Source organism: Perognathus longimembris, chromosome 13 (assembly GCF_023159225.1).
Source record: "Perognathus longimembris pacificus isolate PPM17 chromosome 13, ASM2315922v1, whole genome shotgun sequence".
Classification (NCBI taxonomy): Eukaryota; Metazoa; Chordata; class Mammalia; order Rodentia; family Heteromyidae; genus Perognathus; species Perognathus longimembris.
Genome location: NC_063173.1, coordinates 9,072,778 through 9,093,659, shown reverse-complemented (window position 1 = coordinate 9,093,659; position 20,882 = coordinate 9,072,778). Strand labels below are relative to the sequence as shown.

The 20,882-nt window shown below is 35.8% G+C and overlaps 1 protein-coding gene across 2 annotated transcripts in view; it reads right to left on the bottom strand.

Annotated features, from left to right (window-relative positions):
* Tmem135 (transmembrane protein 135) overlaps positions 1-20,882 on the bottom strand; it is a 178,494-nt gene that overhangs the window by 132,748 nt on the left and 24,864 nt on the right. For both annotated transcript variants that reach the window (XM_048360931.1, XM_048360932.1), the window contains exon 4: positions 14,279-14,312. In XM_048360931.1, the coding sequence (XP_048216888.1) occupies positions 14,279-14,312 (34 nt within the window). The remainder of the gene's footprint in view (positions 1-14,278; positions 14,313-20,882) is intronic.

Genomic DNA, 20,882 nt, shown 5'->3' with positions numbered 1-20,882 from the left:
TGAATGATGCTAAATAATATGAGCAGGAAAAATGATAATAGACTCTTCTGTTCACATGCTATTCAGCCAAGTTATTTAACAAATGCTGAGCGTTTACATCATGCTAGTAATTATATGCAGAAATTTCAGCACATAATACAATCCTTTTAATTTAAAATACTAAGTAGCTTAAATGTAAATGTGTCTTCACTATTTACCTGTAAATTTTCCTGACAGGTGACTTTAGTATTATAATATTTTACATATAAGATATAAGATTGGGGCTGGGAATATGGCCTAGTGGCAAGAGTGTTTGCCTCGTATGCATGAAGCCCAGGGTTCGAGTCCTCAGCAGCACACATATAGAAAAGGCCAGAAGTGGCGCTATCGCTCAAATGGCAGAGTGCTAGCCTTGAGCAGAAAGAAGCCAGGGACAGTGCTCAGGCCCTGAGTTCAAGCCCAGCCCCAGGACTGGCAAAAAAAAAAAAGAAAGATCGTCTTATATTTTAGAGCAATTATACATATGAGATTATAAAATGATATTTTATAGTTACATATAAGATTAATAGATGGTATTTTATCTTGTAATTAAGTGTGTGTCTCATCTTTAAATAGCACATAAAGGACGGCATGGTGCTTTGCTTTTGCTTTTAAAATCATTACAGAATATCATAGCTATAATTTCAAAATAGAAGAAATGTAAAAATTATTAAAGCCCTGTAAAATATGGTTAGAATTAACAAGATCTATAAGATATAGCAAAATGAGTAAGAGGTATAGTTAGGATTTAATAGTTAACCAAATAAATACAAATTAAATAAGCTATTTTCCTGTCACACATTTAAAAAATTTAATTGGTAGAAGTACAATTTATGCTTACTAGATTTCTAGACCAAAGTGGTATCAAATGGTTTAACACAGAGGTGTACAGACTTAACGTCCTATGCTCTATATACAGACTTAATGTCCTATGCTGCTATTATTATATTCCAGATTTTCAGATCCAAAAAGACCATAGCAAAAAAAATATATTCACAGTCACTGTTGCCACAATTAAGGGTTATTTCTTTATATCATCCATTTTAAAAGTCTAAAAGTCCCAAAAGGTCATCAATCAATAACACTTAGATAGCTTGAAAAAACCTGTGATCAAAGGCGGAGCTTTACACATCAACTTCACATATAAATATGAGTTCAATAAGCTATCATGCCTTTTAACAAGGTGGTTTTGGCATTGTAAATGAAGAAGTCCATGGAAAAATATATGTTGTAAAGCAGAAAATAGATATGAACTACATTACCATGTAGGCATTATTCAATGAATACAAATCATGCAAGAAAAAAAGCTAGGAGGGAAAATTCCAAACTCTGAAGAAATTATTTCAGAGAAGAAAAACAAAAATACAGAAACCCATATACTAAATATTTAAGCTATATATTCTTCTCTTGTAATCTGTGACACACACACACACACACACACACACACACACACACACACACAAAGATATCAACAAAGATTTCATGGATTAACCAGGAAAAATCAAAAGGGAAAGAAATAAACCATTCCTTTGAATTTCTTTGCTAAGTAGATTTACTTCCTAATGCTGGACTACATGCATTCTAGCATTGTTAAGGAAACTACATTTTCATTAACAATTTCATTAACAATGACTTGTCTACTCTAAGTAAATGAATGCAAAGTTACAAAAGTGAACACCCAGGTACAAATAAGCATGCATCTAGAACATATCCTCATGTCAGCTTCTGAGCAGCCATTTTGGAAAACTAATCACAAATTATAAATATAACAGTGAAATGCTAACATCGTATCTATTATTTCCTCTTGTGTAGAATATCTGTGATTTTAAAATTATCACTTTTTATTCATCTGCAGTTTAAAAGAAGTGAAAAAGAAACTCTGGTACAAGTAAACATTTCTTTAAGTTATTCATCTTTTCTTAGTGGAATGATTTGTTAGCATAGTTCGAAAGTTAATAGCTTCCTAGACTGCATAGATTATATTAGTTTGATCATTATAACCATCAAAAATTGGTGTATTATCTATTCCATATGACAGATGAGGAAATTTGGGTTTTTCTATTTACAGTCACAAAGTTAGTCCACACTAAGTCAGGACTGAAATTTAAATCCATCTGAGGACATAACCCATGTCCTTAACCACTTTATTCTACTGTGGTTCTTGTAAATTACAAGGGAAAAAAAAAAAAAGAATAACTATCTGCATCCTTCCACATAAGTAGCACACTATCCAAAATTTTATCAGAGTAGATTCCATTCTCCATGAGGAACTTCTGTTCTGCCATAGCTAGTAATACCTCTACAGCATGGCATCTGACACCTCTATGTCATTTGGGGCATAAGTGACTATTCCAGGGCAGGGTCTTGGGGAGGGGTAGACAAGTGAAGAGGAGAAAGCAGACCGAGTACAGTCAATAATTCAATGTGGGGCTGGGGATATGGCCTAGTGGCAAGAGAGCTTGCCTCGTATACATGAGGCCCTGGGTTCGATTCCCCAGCACCACATATACAGAAAACGGCCAGAAGTGGTGCTGTGGCTCAAGTGGCAGAGTGCTAGCCTTGAGCAAAAAGGAAGCCAGGGACAGTGCGCCGGCCCTGAGTCCAAGGCCCAGAACTGGCCCCCCAAAAAAATAATAATAATTCAATGTGTACCCTACAAAATTAAGTCAGGGAAAAAGTGGGTTGGGAGGAATGGGCAAGAATGTTGAAACGGGTGACATTGATCAAGATGTACTGTATTTATAAACTACTTTGTTAAATGGCAGCTTCTTTGTACAATTAAAGGTAATAAAATAAATAAATAAAAATGACTACTCCAACAAAATTCTAAATCAGAAATATGTATTACATACAGCAGTGATGATCATATTTCCACATACTTACACACTTTATAATACAACTAAGTTTCCACCCCATCCAATCTTTGGTTATTTGAAGTAAAACTTAACAAGACAAAGTAAACTGCAAAGTTCTGCATTGGAAAGGACATAAAATTCAACATCATAGTTTATTTTTAAATAGTACCAGTTTAAGAACTGGTGATAAAGCTCCTTAGAACAAGTCTTATAGGAATTTAAGATCAACTGTCTCTGTCTTAAACATCAGCAAATGGACTCACTCTCCAAAGTTTCAAGAAAATTCTCCTAAAGCAGTAGTTCCCAAACAATAGGTAGCAAATATCCACCAGATAACTGCCTAGACAAGGAGACTCAGAAGCAAAAACAGAGACAGGGAAGAAAAAAGAAAGAAAGGAGAGAGAGGGGAAAGAGAAAGGAAAAAAAAAAAAAAAGGAGACAGAGACAGACAGATACAGACTCCTGAGCGGCAGAAGACTGTGATTGAGTAGATCTGGGGGTCAAGCTTGCAAATCTGTGTAAAAGCTACCCACATGCTTTTCATAAAGATCAACTGACTGTGTGAACCAATTCCTCAAAGGACAGTCTCCTAACATTCTTCACCCAATTTTGAACACAAAGGAGAATTTGTTAACAAAACACAGAAACCTTGAAGGTCTAGCTCTTTAGAGCTGAACAAGAAAAAGAAACTTTTATACACTGCCATTAAGCTTCATCTTCCATTAGCAGAGAAAAATCCCAATTTATCATGAGCTCTTTAAGACCATTTCACACGTCCTAATTACTTTGGGTAATAAATGAGGCCAACAAATTGTGTCACTCTTATTTATTTAACAAGTTACTGGAAAGTTCTCTGAGCCCCTTTTACAGAAGGTAAATTATACATACTTAAACTAAGAGATCATATAAATTGATATAATTCTTGTGAGATCTCTCCCTCTTTCTTTCTCTCTAATTTGTTTCCTTGCTATTGCATGTATATATCTTTTTAAAGTTATGATTATTAATGATCCCAAACAAGGAAAATGAATGTAACTGGACGCTAGCACTACTATTGAATGAGGCAAATAATCTAATATCCTTAATAAATCTCCTTTTCATGCTTTAGTAGCAGTCATCAGGAAAATCCTTTATGTCTATGCTAACTTTATTTACCTATGTCAAAGTCAGATAGGAACTCTGAATACTACTGTTATATTGCACACAAGAAATATTTATCAACTGTTATATTGCATATGAGAAACATTTTTCAAATTGATCAAACTAATCAAAATAAAAACAGACAGAAGAGTATCATACTTAATTCTAGCTGCATAAGAACACTTCCAAGGAAGGAATGGACCAATACTTTGGGGAGTCTAGGAACTCTGATGAGTTCTTTAGGAACCTGGGCCATTAACTCTTTGTTTATCTTGGAGGTGGGGTTACTTAGTTAATTTAATGACTTCAGTCTGAGGCTAATAGAAGGGGAAAAAAGAAGAACAGGTATTATTGGGTCCAAGTTAGAAGTGAAAAATCATTCTCCTATTGGCCACTTCAAGGAGTATTTGTTCCCAGGCTACCTTCACTCAACAGCCACTTATTTGGCACAAACTATATTCTAAAATGCTATGAGAAAGATTAAATAAGATTATAAGTTAGAGAAACAGTGGAAAGGAAATTTCTTTAACTTCAACAGCAGCTGACAGTAGATTGAAAAGTAAATAAAAAAGAGGATTTTGACCAAGAAAAACTTGGAGAAAAAGAATTTCCAATACAAAGAAAGCAAATACTAAAGCTCTAAAGAATTAACAAGATTTTAATGATAGTAGAAAGAAAACCAGTGTCATGAATGAGAAGAAAGATTAGAAGGTGATGAATTCAGAGATGGAGCTAGCATACACACAACCATGTGTGCCATAGGCTCAACAGGTTGCAAAAGGATCAACAGTCTCTTTGAATTTCATTTCTTTTTTGGTTTGGGTTTTCTTTTGTTTTGGGTGGTAATAGGGTTTGAAATTAAGGCTTTGCTAGACAGGTGCTCTTCCATTTGAGGTACAACCTCAGCTAGTTATTTTTCAAATAGTGGGCCAGCCTGGACAGCCATCATCCTGGCCCTACTTCCTGTGTAACTTGCATGACGGACATGAACCACCACACTAAGCTTACAGGATAAAGGAGGGTCTCCCTAACTTTTTGCCTATGTTGGCCTCAAACAGAGATCCTCCTAATCTCCACAGAAGCAGGGGTTACCGGTGTGAACCACCGCCACAACTAGCCATGAATACGTACTTCTAGTGACTCAACTGTCATACAGCAAGAAAAAGTAGCAAGGTATAGCTCAATCAGGCTATTAAAATAGCTCAGATTGAAATGTTAGAGCTTAGATTATGCTTATGACTTTGCAGATTGTAAGACATGATAAAAACAAAATATATTTTAAAAGTGTATTAAGAATCTGTAGGAGAACCAACTAAGAAAATAAAGAGAAAATTTTTAATTTCTAAATTCCTGTCCTAAGCAACTATATGAATGATTAATGTTATTTGCCATTATAGGGAAAGCTGGGGAAAGAGAAACTTGAGAGAATGTTTATAAGTGTTTTTGAACTCAGTACTTTTATTTCTTTTATCTGTCAAATGTCTCCAACTAGTTTACACTCTACTTTATATCTCTTTTCTGTCCCGACATGCTCAGTACAGCATTGATACACAGAATACCTGTTAAATTCAATTAAATTGAAGAGACCTTTCAAGAAAATATGAATCAACGTTTTCAAGCCTTGTGTTTGAAAAATCAAATACAGATGCTTTATTTAAACACATTGCATGTTTAACATTAAAAAGTAAATGCTAGGGAAGTCTACTAGATACGTGTTTACAATTTTAAAATGCACAGGCTGTTAAATGTTTGGTGGTATGAATATGGAAACATACAGCAGGATTTTCTTAATGTCCTAAATTATATTTCTTATAATTAAACTGAACATGAAAGAATCACACTCACTATCCTATTTTAAATATTTTTGCCAGCATATGATGAATTTGGAAAGACAGGAAACCTAGGTCATTAAAACAATCAACACAATAAATATAAACTCATATAAATGTGAATTTAGCTTAACTGTTTCTCTTTTAAATTACTCAGTGATGAAGCTGAGTGTTAGCAGCTGGTGTTCCTGTAGGTAATTGGTTCTGGCATATCAGCTCCAGGAAAACTTTTCCACCATTTCACTGCTATTCTCTGGAGCAAAAGCTAGACAAAAATATTTAATTATTTTATACTTTCTCTGTATTTTGACCTTTGACAACTAGCTCACTGTCAATTTTAAAAATACAGAATACTCTGTGGTTTCAGCAAACTAAACTTTTCATTCTAAAACATGATAATAAAGAATGATAAAAATATTTTCAGGCAGGTATTAATTCTACTGCTATAAGTTTGAGGTTTTTGTTTGTTTTGTTTTTACCAGTCTTGGGGCTTGAACTCAGGTCCTGGGCATTGTCCCTGAACTTCTTTTGCTCAAGGCTAGGATTCTACCACTTGAGCCACAACACCACCTCTGGTTTTTTCTGTTTATGTGGTGCTGAGGAATCGAACCCTGGGCTTCATGTATGCTAGGCAAGCACTCTATCACTAGGCCACATTCCCAGCCCCTAAGTTTGTATTTCTTAAGTGTTTATCATGAAAATTATATAAACTTGCAAGGTAATAGCTACAATTTACCAGGACTTACAAGGCAGAAGCCCAAAGTGAAGATGTTTTAGAAAGATGCTTCCTTATATACTGTATACTGTTCTTCACCTGCTCCATACACATAACTAGCTAAACTGAGATTCACAATTTCACAGTACAAGCACTTTCACAATATGTACAAGTTTTAAAACAGTGTATTACCCTATTAATACATATAATTCCATGCTTTTATGTATCTGTAAAATAAACTTATTATCTTCTTTATTTTGGTAATGCCAATTTCAATTAAGTATCTAATGTGGAGTAGATGTTCAGTGAATAGTTTTTATCCTTTTCCTTCTTAAACCTTGACCACAACTGGTAACACTTAGAAGAGCAAGAATTTTGCCCTGAGGTCATAACAGCAAAGCTCTAGGATGTAGCTGCCTCTAAATCCTCTTATTTCTCCAAGGTTCAACTAATGTGTAACTCCCAATGCCTTCTATGATTGTCCAGTGCTAAGCTAACTCCCTCAAAGTTCTAAAGATGGTACCAACTATTCTATTTGACATGAATACTCTATCTAGAAGGACTAATTATCTATTAACTTAAAAATCTAGATCTAGGGGCTGGGAATATGGCCTAGTGGCAGAGTGCTTGACTCCTATACATGAAGCCCTGGGTTCGCTTCCCCAGCACCACATAGACAGAAAACGGCCAGAAGTGGCACTGTGGCTCAAGTGGTAGAGCAAAATGAAGCCAGGGACAGTGCTCACACCCTGAGTCTAAGGCCCAGGACTGGCCAAAAATAAATAAATAGAGAGAGAGAGAGAGATACTTTGCTTACTTACTAAATTCAGTACAAGAATAGAATCATTACTTATTTAATAGTCCTACCCAATGCTTGGCTTGCATTGTAAATATTCACTTATGAGAGCAAAAATAAAGACAGAAAAGATAATGGGAAAGTAGTTCTACACATTTTTTTATCCAAATGACATCTTCAAGGTATCTAATTAAAATAATTAAGGAATGAGTAAGTAACACAGCCAAAACTAACACATCATAACTCACCAAGTATTTCATTCACTACCAACAATTTAAGTAACCTGTATGTATGTATAAACACACAATGCCCACTCACTGTAAAGAAGGTATAACCAAAAGTTAAGTGAAAAAGTGGAACTAAATCCCAAAATGCTTTACTAGCACAAACAAAAGAAGTATAGTACAATAACTTGTCTCCAGCTTTAAGATATGAGGCACAGCATGGAGTATGTAGGGCATCTGTTCACTTATTTATGTATTACATTGGAGGAGAGAAATTTTTAAAAATACTAAAATGTTTGTAATTACTAAGTGGTAAAAATACAGATAACTTCTTTTTCTTTCCTGATTTTTTCCATTTTCCAAGGCAGAAACATATACCAAAATATAATAGAAAAAGTATATTATTTAAATAATATCATCCAATGGTCAAAATTGTTACTCAAATTATAAGCTAACCATTTCAACTTAGTCTATTTAATAAACAATGGAACTAAATTATATGACAAAGTGTATTCTTAGGTTAAATTCAGTTCTCTCTGAAGATGTTTAATTTCTTACCTATTGAGTACCCACTACCTCCTGAGTATTGTAAGGGTTATCTAATAATAACATAAAGTGAGGATGAATCTTATTAGACTACCATTAGGATCCAGAATATATTATAATGTTTACAAATTCACCTTCCATCAGACAAACATCTATACATAAAATCTTTTATTCTTTTTTGTTGTTCTCTAAATACACACCTTTTATAACTGGTTCAAAAAAGACAAAGAGCAATCTATGTCTGGCATTTTCTCAGGAACTTTTCTAATACTATAATTCATTAACCTGAACAACAACAACAAAAAAAAATCACAAAATTACTTGACAAATCCACCTCTAATTCAAAACAGTTTTCCATTGAGAAAAACTGGAGGTTCAAATGTTTATTTGAGACTGGGAACACTATCAAAGGGGAATAGCCACTGCTCTGAAACACAAATTGACAGTTTCTTGAGAAACTAAACATATAACTATCATATAAACCAGCAATTGCAGTGCTGGGCATTCATCCCACACAAATGAAAACTCATGCCTGCACAAGCCCTGCACATGAATATTCACAGCAGCTTCATCCACAATAACCAAAACCACAAACAAGCCAGATGTCTTCAATGGATATAACCATACATGGAATACAACTCAACAATACTAAGGAAGAAACTAGTGATACATTCATCATCATGAATGAATCTCCAGAGTATTGTGCTGAAAGAAAATAGCTAATCCCAAATAGTAACACACTACATGATTCCACTTATGTAACTTGACATAACAAAATTATAGAGATAGATAACAGATTAGTGTTATAGAGACTAGGAAATCGGGAAGGAAGAGAAGAAAGTCATTGTGACTATAAAAAGGCAACATGAGTGACATTTACTCTGTATCTTGGTCTAGAGGCTTAGTTCAAGTGATAGAATGTGAGACATAAGCTAAAAAGCTGAGCAAGCACAAGACTCGGAGTTCAGATCCCAGCACCAATGAAAGAAAGAGGGAGGGGAGGAAATGAAAGAAAGAAGACACAGAGAGAGAGAGAGAGAGAGAGAGAGAGAGAGAGAGAGAGAGAGAGAGAGGAGAGAGAGAGACAAAGAAACAAAGAAACAAAGAGGAAGGAAGGAAGGAAGGAAGGAAGGAAGGAAGGAAGGAAGGAAGGAAGGAAGGAAGGAAGGAAGGAAGGAAGGAAGGAAGGAAGGAAGGGAGAAAGGAAGGGAGGAAGGGAGGGAGGGAGGGAGGGAGGACAAGAAATGTTCTGTATCATAGCTGTGTCAATTTAATATTCTGGTTCTCATACTATACCTTATACTTATACTATACTATATTTACAATCGTAAGATGTTACAAGTGGCCGAAAATGGATAAGGAACACATGGGATTTGTAGGGTTTGGGGATTTTGTTGTTTTGTTTTGGGCACTCTACCACATGAGCCACACTTACAGTGTATTTTGCACACATTCACTTTTCAGCTAAGGTCTGGTGCTTTTTGCCTCCCTCTGGTCTTATCAATTGCCCTACACCCACCTCCCACACAGCTGGGGATACAGGCACATGCCACCATGCCTAGCATGGGGTTTTGTTTTGTTTTGTTTGGGGCAGTACTGGGTTTTAATTCAGGGATTCTCAGCTGTTAAGCGGGTGCTGTAATGCTTCATCCACGCCTACAGCCATTTTTGCTCTAGTTACTTTTGAGATGGGATCTTGCTTTTGCATAGCTGGCCTGAACCACAATCCTCCTATTTATGCTTTCTGCCACAGCTGGGGTAGGGGACACATGCCACCGTAGACAGCTCTTTCAGTTGAGACTGGCTCCTTTGAGATTTTTCCCCCCCTGTCCAGGCCTGCAGTCACAATCATCCCAACCTCAATTTTCCATGCACCTAGGATGATAGGTGTATGTATGTCACAGCACTTAACCGTTGGTTGAGATGGGGTTTCACAAACATTTTGCCCAGTCTGACCTCAATCTGCAGTCCTCTTCATGTCCAACTTCCAAGCAACGAAAATTATAAACATGAGCCACCAGCTCCCAGGGAAACTTGCTTTTCTAAGACATTATCTTGCTAACTTTGCCTGGGTTGTCCTGGTCCCACAATTGCCTCACCTCTAACTCTAGTATTGTTTTTTACAACTGCATAGCAATATGCAGTTATTTCGATAAAAGGTTTAACATACAGTTAAAGATTGAGCATATTTTCCAATGCTGTTTATTAAACAAGGCTAAAGGTAATTACAAGACAAGCTGAACAGAGAATACATGTAATACATTGTTTGTTTGTTTTTGCCAGTCCTGGGGCTTAGGCTCAGGGCCTGAGCACTGTCCCTGGCTTCTTTTTGCTCAAGGCTAGCACTCTGCCACTTGCGCCACAGCACCACTTCTGGCTTTTCCTATATATGTGGTGCTGAGGAATTGAACCCAATGCTTCATGTATATGAGGCGAGCACTCTACCACTAGGCCATATTCCCAGCTCCGCTTACTCCTTATTTAAAAATGGAAACAGTACCAAGTGCTGGTGGCTCACACCTGTAATCCCAATTCTCCCAATTTCTGGCTCTGAAGTAGCTTGTACCACAAACAGGAACCACCACACCAATCTAAATCCTTCTCTCCATAGTTACCTAATGGATCATTTAAAAAGTATGACATACAGTACATGCCAGGCAGGCAATGTTCTTCTGGGCATGTCAAGGTAATGTACAATACTGATGAAAACCCTTTGTGTAGCTTAAATTCCCAGATGGGAAAAATAAAGCAATAAGGGAGAGGGAGCAAGATACTGATAAATTCCATTAAAAATAATGGACTGGGAGGTGACTGTTATTCTGTGGGGAATGCATATAAAAGGCCTCAAACCTGGCATCTCAGCAAAGAGCAAGACAAGCAGTAATCTGAGGCCAACAGCAGGAAACAGCAATCCTGAGAGGAACTGTGCTTTCCATATTTCACTACAAGGGGCAGGGTGGTGGGCATAGCGAATGAGGAAGGAAAGTGCCGGGAAGAGGGCCATGGAGACACAGACCCCTCAGTTTCACATTTCATCCATTCAAATAGTCACATTTTATAAAATCTGACAAACTAAGGTATTTTTACCACAGATAATCATTATCCCTTTATGTTCTGATTTCTCCACCGCCCCTCACACAGTGAGAGCAACAGGCATTGTTGGTCTCCAGCTGACTAGTCGTTGGGTTAGGATATAATTAGTTCAAGTTTATCAAGATATAGTCACCAAGTTATTTTCCAGACAATTGATTCCTAATAGTCCAAGGAAGGGTGGATTCCAGGAATAAGCTGCCATTCATTGTGCCAATTTACCCCATCATAACACAAGAGAGAAGAATCAGAGGCCAAGCCATAACATATGGACACGTTTTAGCAGGCTAAACTTTGACAATGCATAGGGAATGAAAATGCAAGCCCTAAGAAAGGCTGTTGAAGGTTCTTCCAATCATTAGAAATGTAAAGTAGGACTTGACTTGTATGGAAATCTAGTTAACTAAAGGGAACTACACTCAGTTCAAAACAATGAAATGAATGTAAATATCAATACTATAAAAATGGAATAAATTCATAAGCTTTTTCTTGTGGAAATTTTAAAACACAGAATATTGTAGAATTCCTGTGCTTTAGAAGTACAATCTATAGCTGAATTTAAAAGACAGTAATCTATGCTCTGTCACATGGTTTTAAGTATTACATATACCAATCATTTTTAAATATACTTATGAACAAAAGACTGAATTATAGTTTTATTATATCCATAGAAAATGAAATGATAAAATCATCATATGATTAAGTATATGCTTTAAACCAGGCCTCAATGGCTTATGCCTAGCTATTCAAGAGGCTGAGATCTGAGGATACCCATTCAAAGGTAGCCTGGACAGAAAAGGTTCATGAGATTCTGATATCCAAATAACCAGCAAAAAGGCAGAAGTGGAGGTATGGCTCAAGTGGCAGAACCACAGCCTTTAGCAGAAAAAGCCAAGCAAGAATACAAGGCCCTGAATTCAAGCTCAAATTGGCACAAGCATGTGCACGCACACACACATATACACACAGCCATTTATAAGCAATAAATGACCAAAAACGTATTACTAAAATATGCTAGAGGATTATTTTATAAAATTATGAGGTTTTCTGAATATTATGTCTGACATTTACCATCTCTTCAAAATTAAAACACTGTCATATCATTCAAAGTAAATGTTTAATGACAATATTAAGGAGCATATTAAATACAAGTCCCAGGGTTTAATCTCCAACTTGCATACACAGGTAAATACATTATGTAACTTGAAGATAATCTGAAGAAAATCAAAATTCAAACGAGATGAAAAGTGGAGAAATGTTAAGGAGCCATTAGAGAAGATCAAGTAGAAAATAGGGAGATATAAGAGGGATTTGTAAATATAGATATCTATAGAGACAGACAGACAGATAGATAGATAGATAGATAGATAGATAGATAGATAGATAGATAGATAGATAGATGGATGGATGGATGGATGGATAGATAGATATATGATAGATGGATACTTTAGAATTTTTAAATTTTAAATTGAGAAAAAGAGATACCACCTAATGAAAAACCAGACTGACAACCAATTTCAACAGCATGTATAAAAAAAAAATTAGGTGATTATTCTTACCATTGTCAACTTAAAACTCCATGCTCAGGAATAGTATTATTAATTCAAACAAGTATTTAACAAACTTTAATGAACTCTATTTGAGAGTTTATAGTACAATGAGAGGTAAAATAGAACAAGTTTCTGACCTGTCTTTCAAGAAGAATAAAGAAAAAAAAAGGCTCTGCTTTCCTGGTGTCCTGAATTTTTCCATCTCATTTCAATAAAAGTTTCAAACAGTTTTCTATAGCACAATTTTAAAATAACTTACCTTATAGAATATCCTAGGCTTATTTTAATCAGAGGTGCATGAAGCTTCTGAAATTGTATGGAGATTTGAGTGTCTTTCTGCACAAGAGCAATTTTCTATGAAGATTGTCTATGTTCTATGTCCATCATCAGATACTCAACAGGTCTATGACCCAAAAAGGATTAGAACCGGGGCTGGGGATATGGCCTAGTGGCAAGAGTGCTTGCCTTGTATACATGAAGCCCTGGGTTCGATTCCCCAGCACCACATATACAGAAAACGGCCAGAAGTGGCGCTGTGGCTCAAGTGGCAGAGTTCTAGCCTTGAGCATAAAGAAGCCAGGGACAGTGCTCAGGCCCTGCGTTCAAGGCCCAGGACTGGCCAAAAAAAAAGAAAAATAAGAAAAAAGGATTAGAACCACTTTTCTATGACTAATCCCCTCCCACCCATAACAGTTTGGTATTATTCCTACAAGTCTTATAATATCCTATCATTTATCTTGCAGTCCTTCCCCTCTACTGGGACTTATCAATTAGACAGTAAACTCAAGGGCTATGTAACCTCCCAGCACCTAACCCATCTAACTAAAACATGGAAATACATGGTACTGAAGAAAATCATTTACCACTGAAATGAATTGCTATATGTATCTTTGAAAACATCATTTGTTGTAGAATTCAAATATTTACCTACCCTTAGGTAAATGTTTATATTTTCTTAGTTGAATTGTTTAATACCTATCAACTCTGTTAAAGAAAGTGAAAAATTTTAATGTAAATGTTTTTAAATAGTGAACTTGGTGAATCTAGTGGTAAAACACTGATTATATATTACTACAAATAATGTCACACAAGATAGCGTTAATTTCACTTCTATAAACTCGGTAATTTGGAAGCAAGGCTAATTCTGTTTTAAATGCATGACTGTTTTAATACTTAGGGAGGTTTATCCTTCCATCATTTCTCCTGCAAGGAGTGCCAGCAGAAATGAAGCTCATTATAGTTAAATGCATAGATTACATAACCTAAGATGAAGTGCTAAACGTAAAAAAGAAAGAGCACAGACTGTGAATCACTTTCCTCCTAAAATAAATGAAGATGTCCTATACAAAAGAATATATCACATGGTATCAAGGTTTGTTTAAACATATAAGTCCATCCTTCAAAACAGACATGGAATATATGCTCAGATTCAAACGATTCCCCTTTTCTTTCTTCAAATGAATTAATTTTTAAAGCCTAGAGAGAAAACCCAAAGTTAAAAAATAATTTACTTACCAAATTGGCCATATAAATTGTGAGTAGTCCTCTCCTGAAAATAATTTTTAAAAGAGTAAGATTAAGTATGATTGAACTTAATAAGCATCTTATCATTTCTCAGAAATCTAATATAACACTATCAGGAACCAAGAAACTTACTGGCATTTTTGAAAAATGGACTATAGTGCTAAACTAAGTTGTTGGCTTTTTTGCCCTAACAGCTGAATCTAAATAAGACCCATGACAATTAAGAACTCTGCTTACTGGTCAATAATACCGCCTGTTTGTTGTATTTATTAAGAAGAGTAGTTTTGTCACTACACATAGAATTTTTATTTGTGACAGGTACTCGCTATATTGCTTAGGATGATCTCAAACTCTGCCTCAGTAAAGGACTGCAGGCATGAAATCACTGTACCCAGTCTATGCTGCATCATAAAGAATTCATCTTATATTCATGTATGAAAATACCACAATGAAACTCCTTTGTACAATTAGTTCCTGCTAATAATTATGGTATTTTAAGAAAATAATTCATTTGAGGAAGGGGGCATGGGAACAAGGCGGGTAATAGGATAGATTGACTGGAGTGCAGAGTAAACACATAGATATAACAAAATCTGCAACCCTCTCCCACAGCTAATGGAAGCTTAAGTTTAAAAAAAAAAAAAAAAGAACTCATTTTGGCAAAAGCCAAGTTGAGAACAATTCAGACTAAAGGCAAACTTATTTTTAAAAACTAAGTTTTCAAAAACAAACAAGTTTTCCATTTGTTTTATAAACAACTGGTTACACTATTAGATATCATTACAAAATATACTAAGTCACTTTGCTTTTAATTTCGTTGTTAAGTCGGGAATCAAGGGAACTTTCTAACACAAAGGACAAACAAACCAAAGTACATAAACACTGATTCTACTGAAAATACCCTTTTTATGAAATTCACTTAATGAGCACCCATGTAAAATGTCAAAGATTAGAATGGCTCTTAATCAATCGAACTTATACAGCATGAAAACTGAACGAAATAAATCTTGTTCTCTAGCAAAGAGGTTGTAACATGTTTCAAGGGCTCAAAAAATTGAGTTTTAAAGGATGAATACGTCATAAAATCACTTTCATCGAAATATGATGCCTTATCTGTGAGTAAATGTTGTTCCTAATTGTTCAGTTCTCAAAACAGATAAGATTGTTAGTATTTCTGAGGCCACATGGAGGCAGTGTAATGTAAATGAACAGTGCTGAGGAACACAGGACAGCAGGATTCCACTTAACATTAAATGATTTGATAGTGTGTCATTTTCCTCACTTAAATGAGGAAACATGAGTTAGCTACTGACATTTTTAAGTGATATTTAAAGGAAATAATGTACTTTTCTCATCAGTATGTACGTTTAGAGGACGCAGAGCCCACACCACACTATGCTACACCTTTTGGGCAGTCTTCCTCCTAGCAGATTCTACTGTGCCTCATCAAATAGAATCCAACTGCCCCAACAAGAGAATACTGTGAGTTCTACAGATGGACTGAAACTGTCCTTATTAATCTTTTCCAATCTTCCAGTCACTAGCAAATTCTAAATCAAAGATGCTCTAATATCATTTTAAATAAATAATATATAGAAAAGTGAATAGCCAAGTCACACACATGCACAGAACAAAGAAAAATCAAATGTTTCTCCATATTTATCAAGTTACAAAGAAAAATGTTTCATAATAATAATACTTCTAAATAAATAAAAATACTTCTGTGCTTTCAATGGTAGTACCTGACAATACATTTCATTACTAACTAATAAGGTATGATGCTTTTTCAAAAAAATCATTTGTTCCACCAACCTTATTCTATAATATTCAACAGTCATGAAGTTACAGGTCCATCATCCACTCTATCCATCTGAAAATTAAGCTATCTTTAATTGAAGACAAAGATAATCTTGTAATCCTAGCAACTCAGTAGGCTGAGGAGCGTGGGCCACAAGACTCATCTACAATTAACATGTTATCAGAAAACTAGAAGTGGAGCTGTGTCTCAAAAATGGTGGAGTATTAGCCTTGAGCAAAACAGCTCAGTGCCAAGGACAATGCCAAGGCCCTAAATTCAAGCCTTACAAACAACAAAAAAAGAAAAAAGAAAAGCAAAAGAAAGAAAGGAAGTAAGGGAGGGAGAGAAGGAGGGGGAGGGAGAAAGGGAGGGAGGGAGGACGGACTAGATTGCCTAATATTGACAAATAAAGTCTATCAATATGAAAGTAGGATTTATCCTCCCAAATAGTCTTCTGAAGTATAAGGCTAGTACATACTATTATGTTTACACTGTAAAGACCAAGGAGAAAAGAACTAAATTTCTTACAAATGCAAACCTAGCAAAAACAAACTGGAATTAGGAGTCATTTCATTTGAGTATACTTTCAGTCTACCCAATCCTCTACTGCCCAAACAGAAAATGACTACACTACTAAGGTGCCTTTAAATTATGTGATTCAAACTTTTTTTAATTTAATTTTTATTGTTACTGTATAGGTGATGTTCAGGTAATGAGTACATTTTTTTGAACAGTGTCACCCTTCCCTTGTTTTCTCTGTTTTTCTCTACTGACCCCCACAAGTTGTCCAAGTTCATTTTCAACATAGTGTCTAGTGAGTATCACTGCTGCATTTGTTCACCCTTTGTCCCACCATTTATGCTCCCCCCTTCCCTCCCCAAAACAGATAAACTTAAATACAAAAGATACAAAATATCTACCACAAAGGAGGAAAAAATGATGAAATAACAATAAAAAGAACCTTTGTTTCCATTTGTTGGAGTTCATTTCAATAAATAGCTTTGTGATCCTCTCCTAGGCATATCCTCCTTTGGTCTCACTGTGTGAATGTTGAGAGTCCTCTATAATTTCTCATATCTAAGTGCTTTTGTTTGTCTTTTACCATTTCATGTGCTTACTTGTAGATTTATAAGCACATTTTAGTTACAACAACTGAGGGAAACCATGGAGCCTATGTTTGTTTGGGTCTCACTTTGCTTACTATAATTTTTTCCAACTCTTTCCATTTCCTTATGAATGGGGCAATATCATTCTTTCTGATGAAAGCATAGAATTCTATTGTTTATGTATACCACATTTCCTTGATCCATTCATCCGCTGAGAGGCATCTGGGGTTGATTCCATATCTGGGCTACAAACAATGCTGCAATGAACATGGTTGTGCTAGTGGCTTTAGTGTGGCCTTGTTTGTGGTCTATTGGATAAATACCCAGCACTGAAATTGCTGGGTCATAGGGAAGCTCTATGTAGAGTCTTTTGATGAACCTCTATATTGCTTTCCAGAGTGGTGTGAACAAATTTACATTCCCATCAAGAGTATAGTAGTGTTCATTTTTGGCCCTCCCCACCAGCATCTATTATTGTTAGTTTTCTTGATAAAGGTCATTCTAACTGGGATGAGGTGGAATCTCAATGTTGGTTTGACATATTTCTTTTATGGCCAGAGATGTTGAACATTCCTTCTTGTGTCTGTTGGCCATTCTTACTTCTTCTGAGGATTCTTTCTTCAAGTATTTAGCACATTTATTTTCACTGGGTTGTTGTTTCTTTGAGGTTTTATTTGGGGGGTTTAATATTTTGAGCTCTAAGTTTATTTTAAATATGAGGTATATGCAGTAACAATCTTCTCTCATTCTATGGGCTTCCTATTTCTCTTGCTATGTCCTTTGCGGTGTAAATACTCTTCAGTTTGATGCAATCCAATTTATCCAGTCTTTAATTTTTTGTGATTGTATATCTTTACTTTAGGAAGTTTCAACCCTGTGCCCTAGGAGCCTTGGTGTTTCTTGTCAGCATTTCCCCCACCTCAGGTCCCCTATTAGCCTCCAGATCCACACATACCTAAACTTCTAGCCCTCAAACTATAATGGGCCACTCCCACTCACCACTAAGACCTACCTACTTCCCCTTTAGCCCCAGAGAAGCTGCCACCTGGATAAGGTGCAGCTGCCATGTTGCTCCCTCTCTGGTGGGAGAAATGGCCCCACTAATAAACCTCCTTACCAACCTTCTTCTCCAGTCTGTCAGTATCTCTGCATGGTCCCCTGGGATGGCTGTGACATATCCTTTCATTTCTCCTACCCCTTCCTTTAATATTTTCATGTAATTTGGTCTTAACATTGAGACTTTTGATCCATTTAGAATTGACTAAATTGGTTTTAATAGTCTCCTAACAGCCTTCTATGTTTAGAGAATAAAATTCAGATCTACTCTTGCTTTTATGAAAAAGCAGATAATGTGCCATTTTTAACAATGTATTATAATGTGTATATGTATTATAATGTATATATTATATATAAGTATTGTAATGTATATAATACACTGTATATATTATATTATCTATTGTGTATTATAATTGAGACCCTATTTTGTTCTCAAGTTTCAATTTATCACATTACAATTCAATTTACATGTTACATTCAATTTAATCTAATCACATCCAATATCCTCAAAAATGTTATAGAGGGCAATATTTGTGCAGCAGTATGACAGGATCAATGGTAACACTATACTCTTCTTGACAGGACTACCTTGGTGCAATTCTTCATCCTCTGTGCCTATGTCAATTTCCTAACTGTACAGTGTAACAACAGTGATTTATTTTATCACTCCTCCAATTATCTACAGCACCACAAGAACTTGAGAAATGGTCATTTTGTATTTAACCTTTCATAGAATCTATCCTAAATCTGAGGCCACACCCTGCCAAGTGGGTAAAAATCTCTCTAAAAATCAAGTAACCTTTTATGCTGTTCCATTACTGTAACAATGATAGATAGGGGAGGCATACCACTTAGGACAGAGGGTAGCAGAAGACTACAGGACAGGGACTGGTGACAAGAAGGACAAAAAGTAGCTTTATGAGCTTCACAGAATGTCATCACACATATCAGTTTGGTAAGCAGAGCAAATAAGCAGCCAAATGTTTCTTTAAACCATAGATAACTGCTAGTTTATTTTGTTCCCTCTTCCCCCCCCATACACCCCACCCCATTCCCCTTCCTCTTCTTTCCTCCTTTTTTCCCTCTCATATGCATATCCACAAGTATTATCTTAAAAAGTATCCAGACATGCAAATCCAGAAGTATTCAAAAAGTCAGATATTAAAAAGAATTAAATATTAAGAATCTTTGAGGAGGGCTGGGAATATGGCCTAGTGGCAAGAGTGCCTGCCTCATATACATGAGGCCCTGGGTTCAATTCCCCAGTACCACATATACAGAAAATGGCCAGAAGTGGCGCTGTGGCTCAAGTGGTAGAGTGCTAGCCTTGAGCAAAAAGAAGCCAGGAACAGTGCTCAGGCCCTGAGTCCAAGCCACAGGACTGGCCAAAAAAAAAAAAAAAAAAGGGCTGGGGATATAGCCTAGTGGCAAGAGTGCCTGCCTCGGATACACGAGGCCCTAGGTTCGATTCCCCAGCACCACATATACAGAAAAAAAAACGGCCAGAAGCGGCGCTGTGGCTCAAGTGGCAGAGTGCTAGCCTTGAGCGGGAAGAAGCCAGGGACAGTGCTCAGGCCCTGAGTCCAAGGCCCAGGACTGGCCAAAAAAAAAAAAAAGAATCTTTGAGGAACATCATAATAGTACATTAATAAATAACCTCTATTCAAATTCTAAGCATTATTACCTTCTAACAATGCTTCAATCAATAATGAGGAGCTTTTTTAACTGTAGTGTATAGTTTATATATTCTTTATATAACCGCTAAATGACTCTGTACAATACATTCCATAACTGAGGTCACTTAGTAGAGAAGTGCAATGTAATTCCAAATTCTAATTCATATAATTCTATATGTGCCTATTCAATATTTAGATGGTCACAAAAAATACGGGGAAATTCAAATTATTTTTAAATGAAAGTTCCTAAACATTTGTGATTATATTAAGGAATGTTATTTAATCATTTCAGAAAATCTTTCAAGATATAATGAATTTTCATCTGTCAGGAACTTTTGAGAGAAATAAAATAATTCCTTTAAGGTATAAAATGAACAAGATAAGCCTTCAGTCTAAATCAAAAACATAAGCGTATATTCTATTTTATGTGTATATAATACAGAATAAACATCTCAGAAGATGTCAAGAATTAACAGTAAATTTGTGATATTCTTTAATTACATTCTTACTTCATTTTGACATATCTGCCCTAGAGTTTTATTACTGCATTAACCCATAAAATGCCTGAAATAAATATGCCATTTTTGATATTTTAATCTAGGTTAATGTTTGAGCAAGAGGCAGTTTTTAATTTGCCTAAACTAATCCTAAATATCAAAGCAAATTCCACAGCAAATCTACAAAACAAAATCCATCAGAACAACTTCTTTCAGAACCACAAACACAGCATGGTGAAGACTAGTTCTTAACAGCCCTCCTAGGGATAAACTGGATGTTACCAGTGTTTCCTGCTGAGTTACTATGTTCCTGCTTCTTTGTGGTACAAATTTTTTTAGCAACCCTGGAAACAACTTCAAAGCTGTGTCAGAACTAAACAATGATGTGATTAAGATGTAAGGAAGCTTCCCTCTTACTGGGGGTCTGGAACTAGACAGCAAAGCAAGCTTAACTCTGGGAGG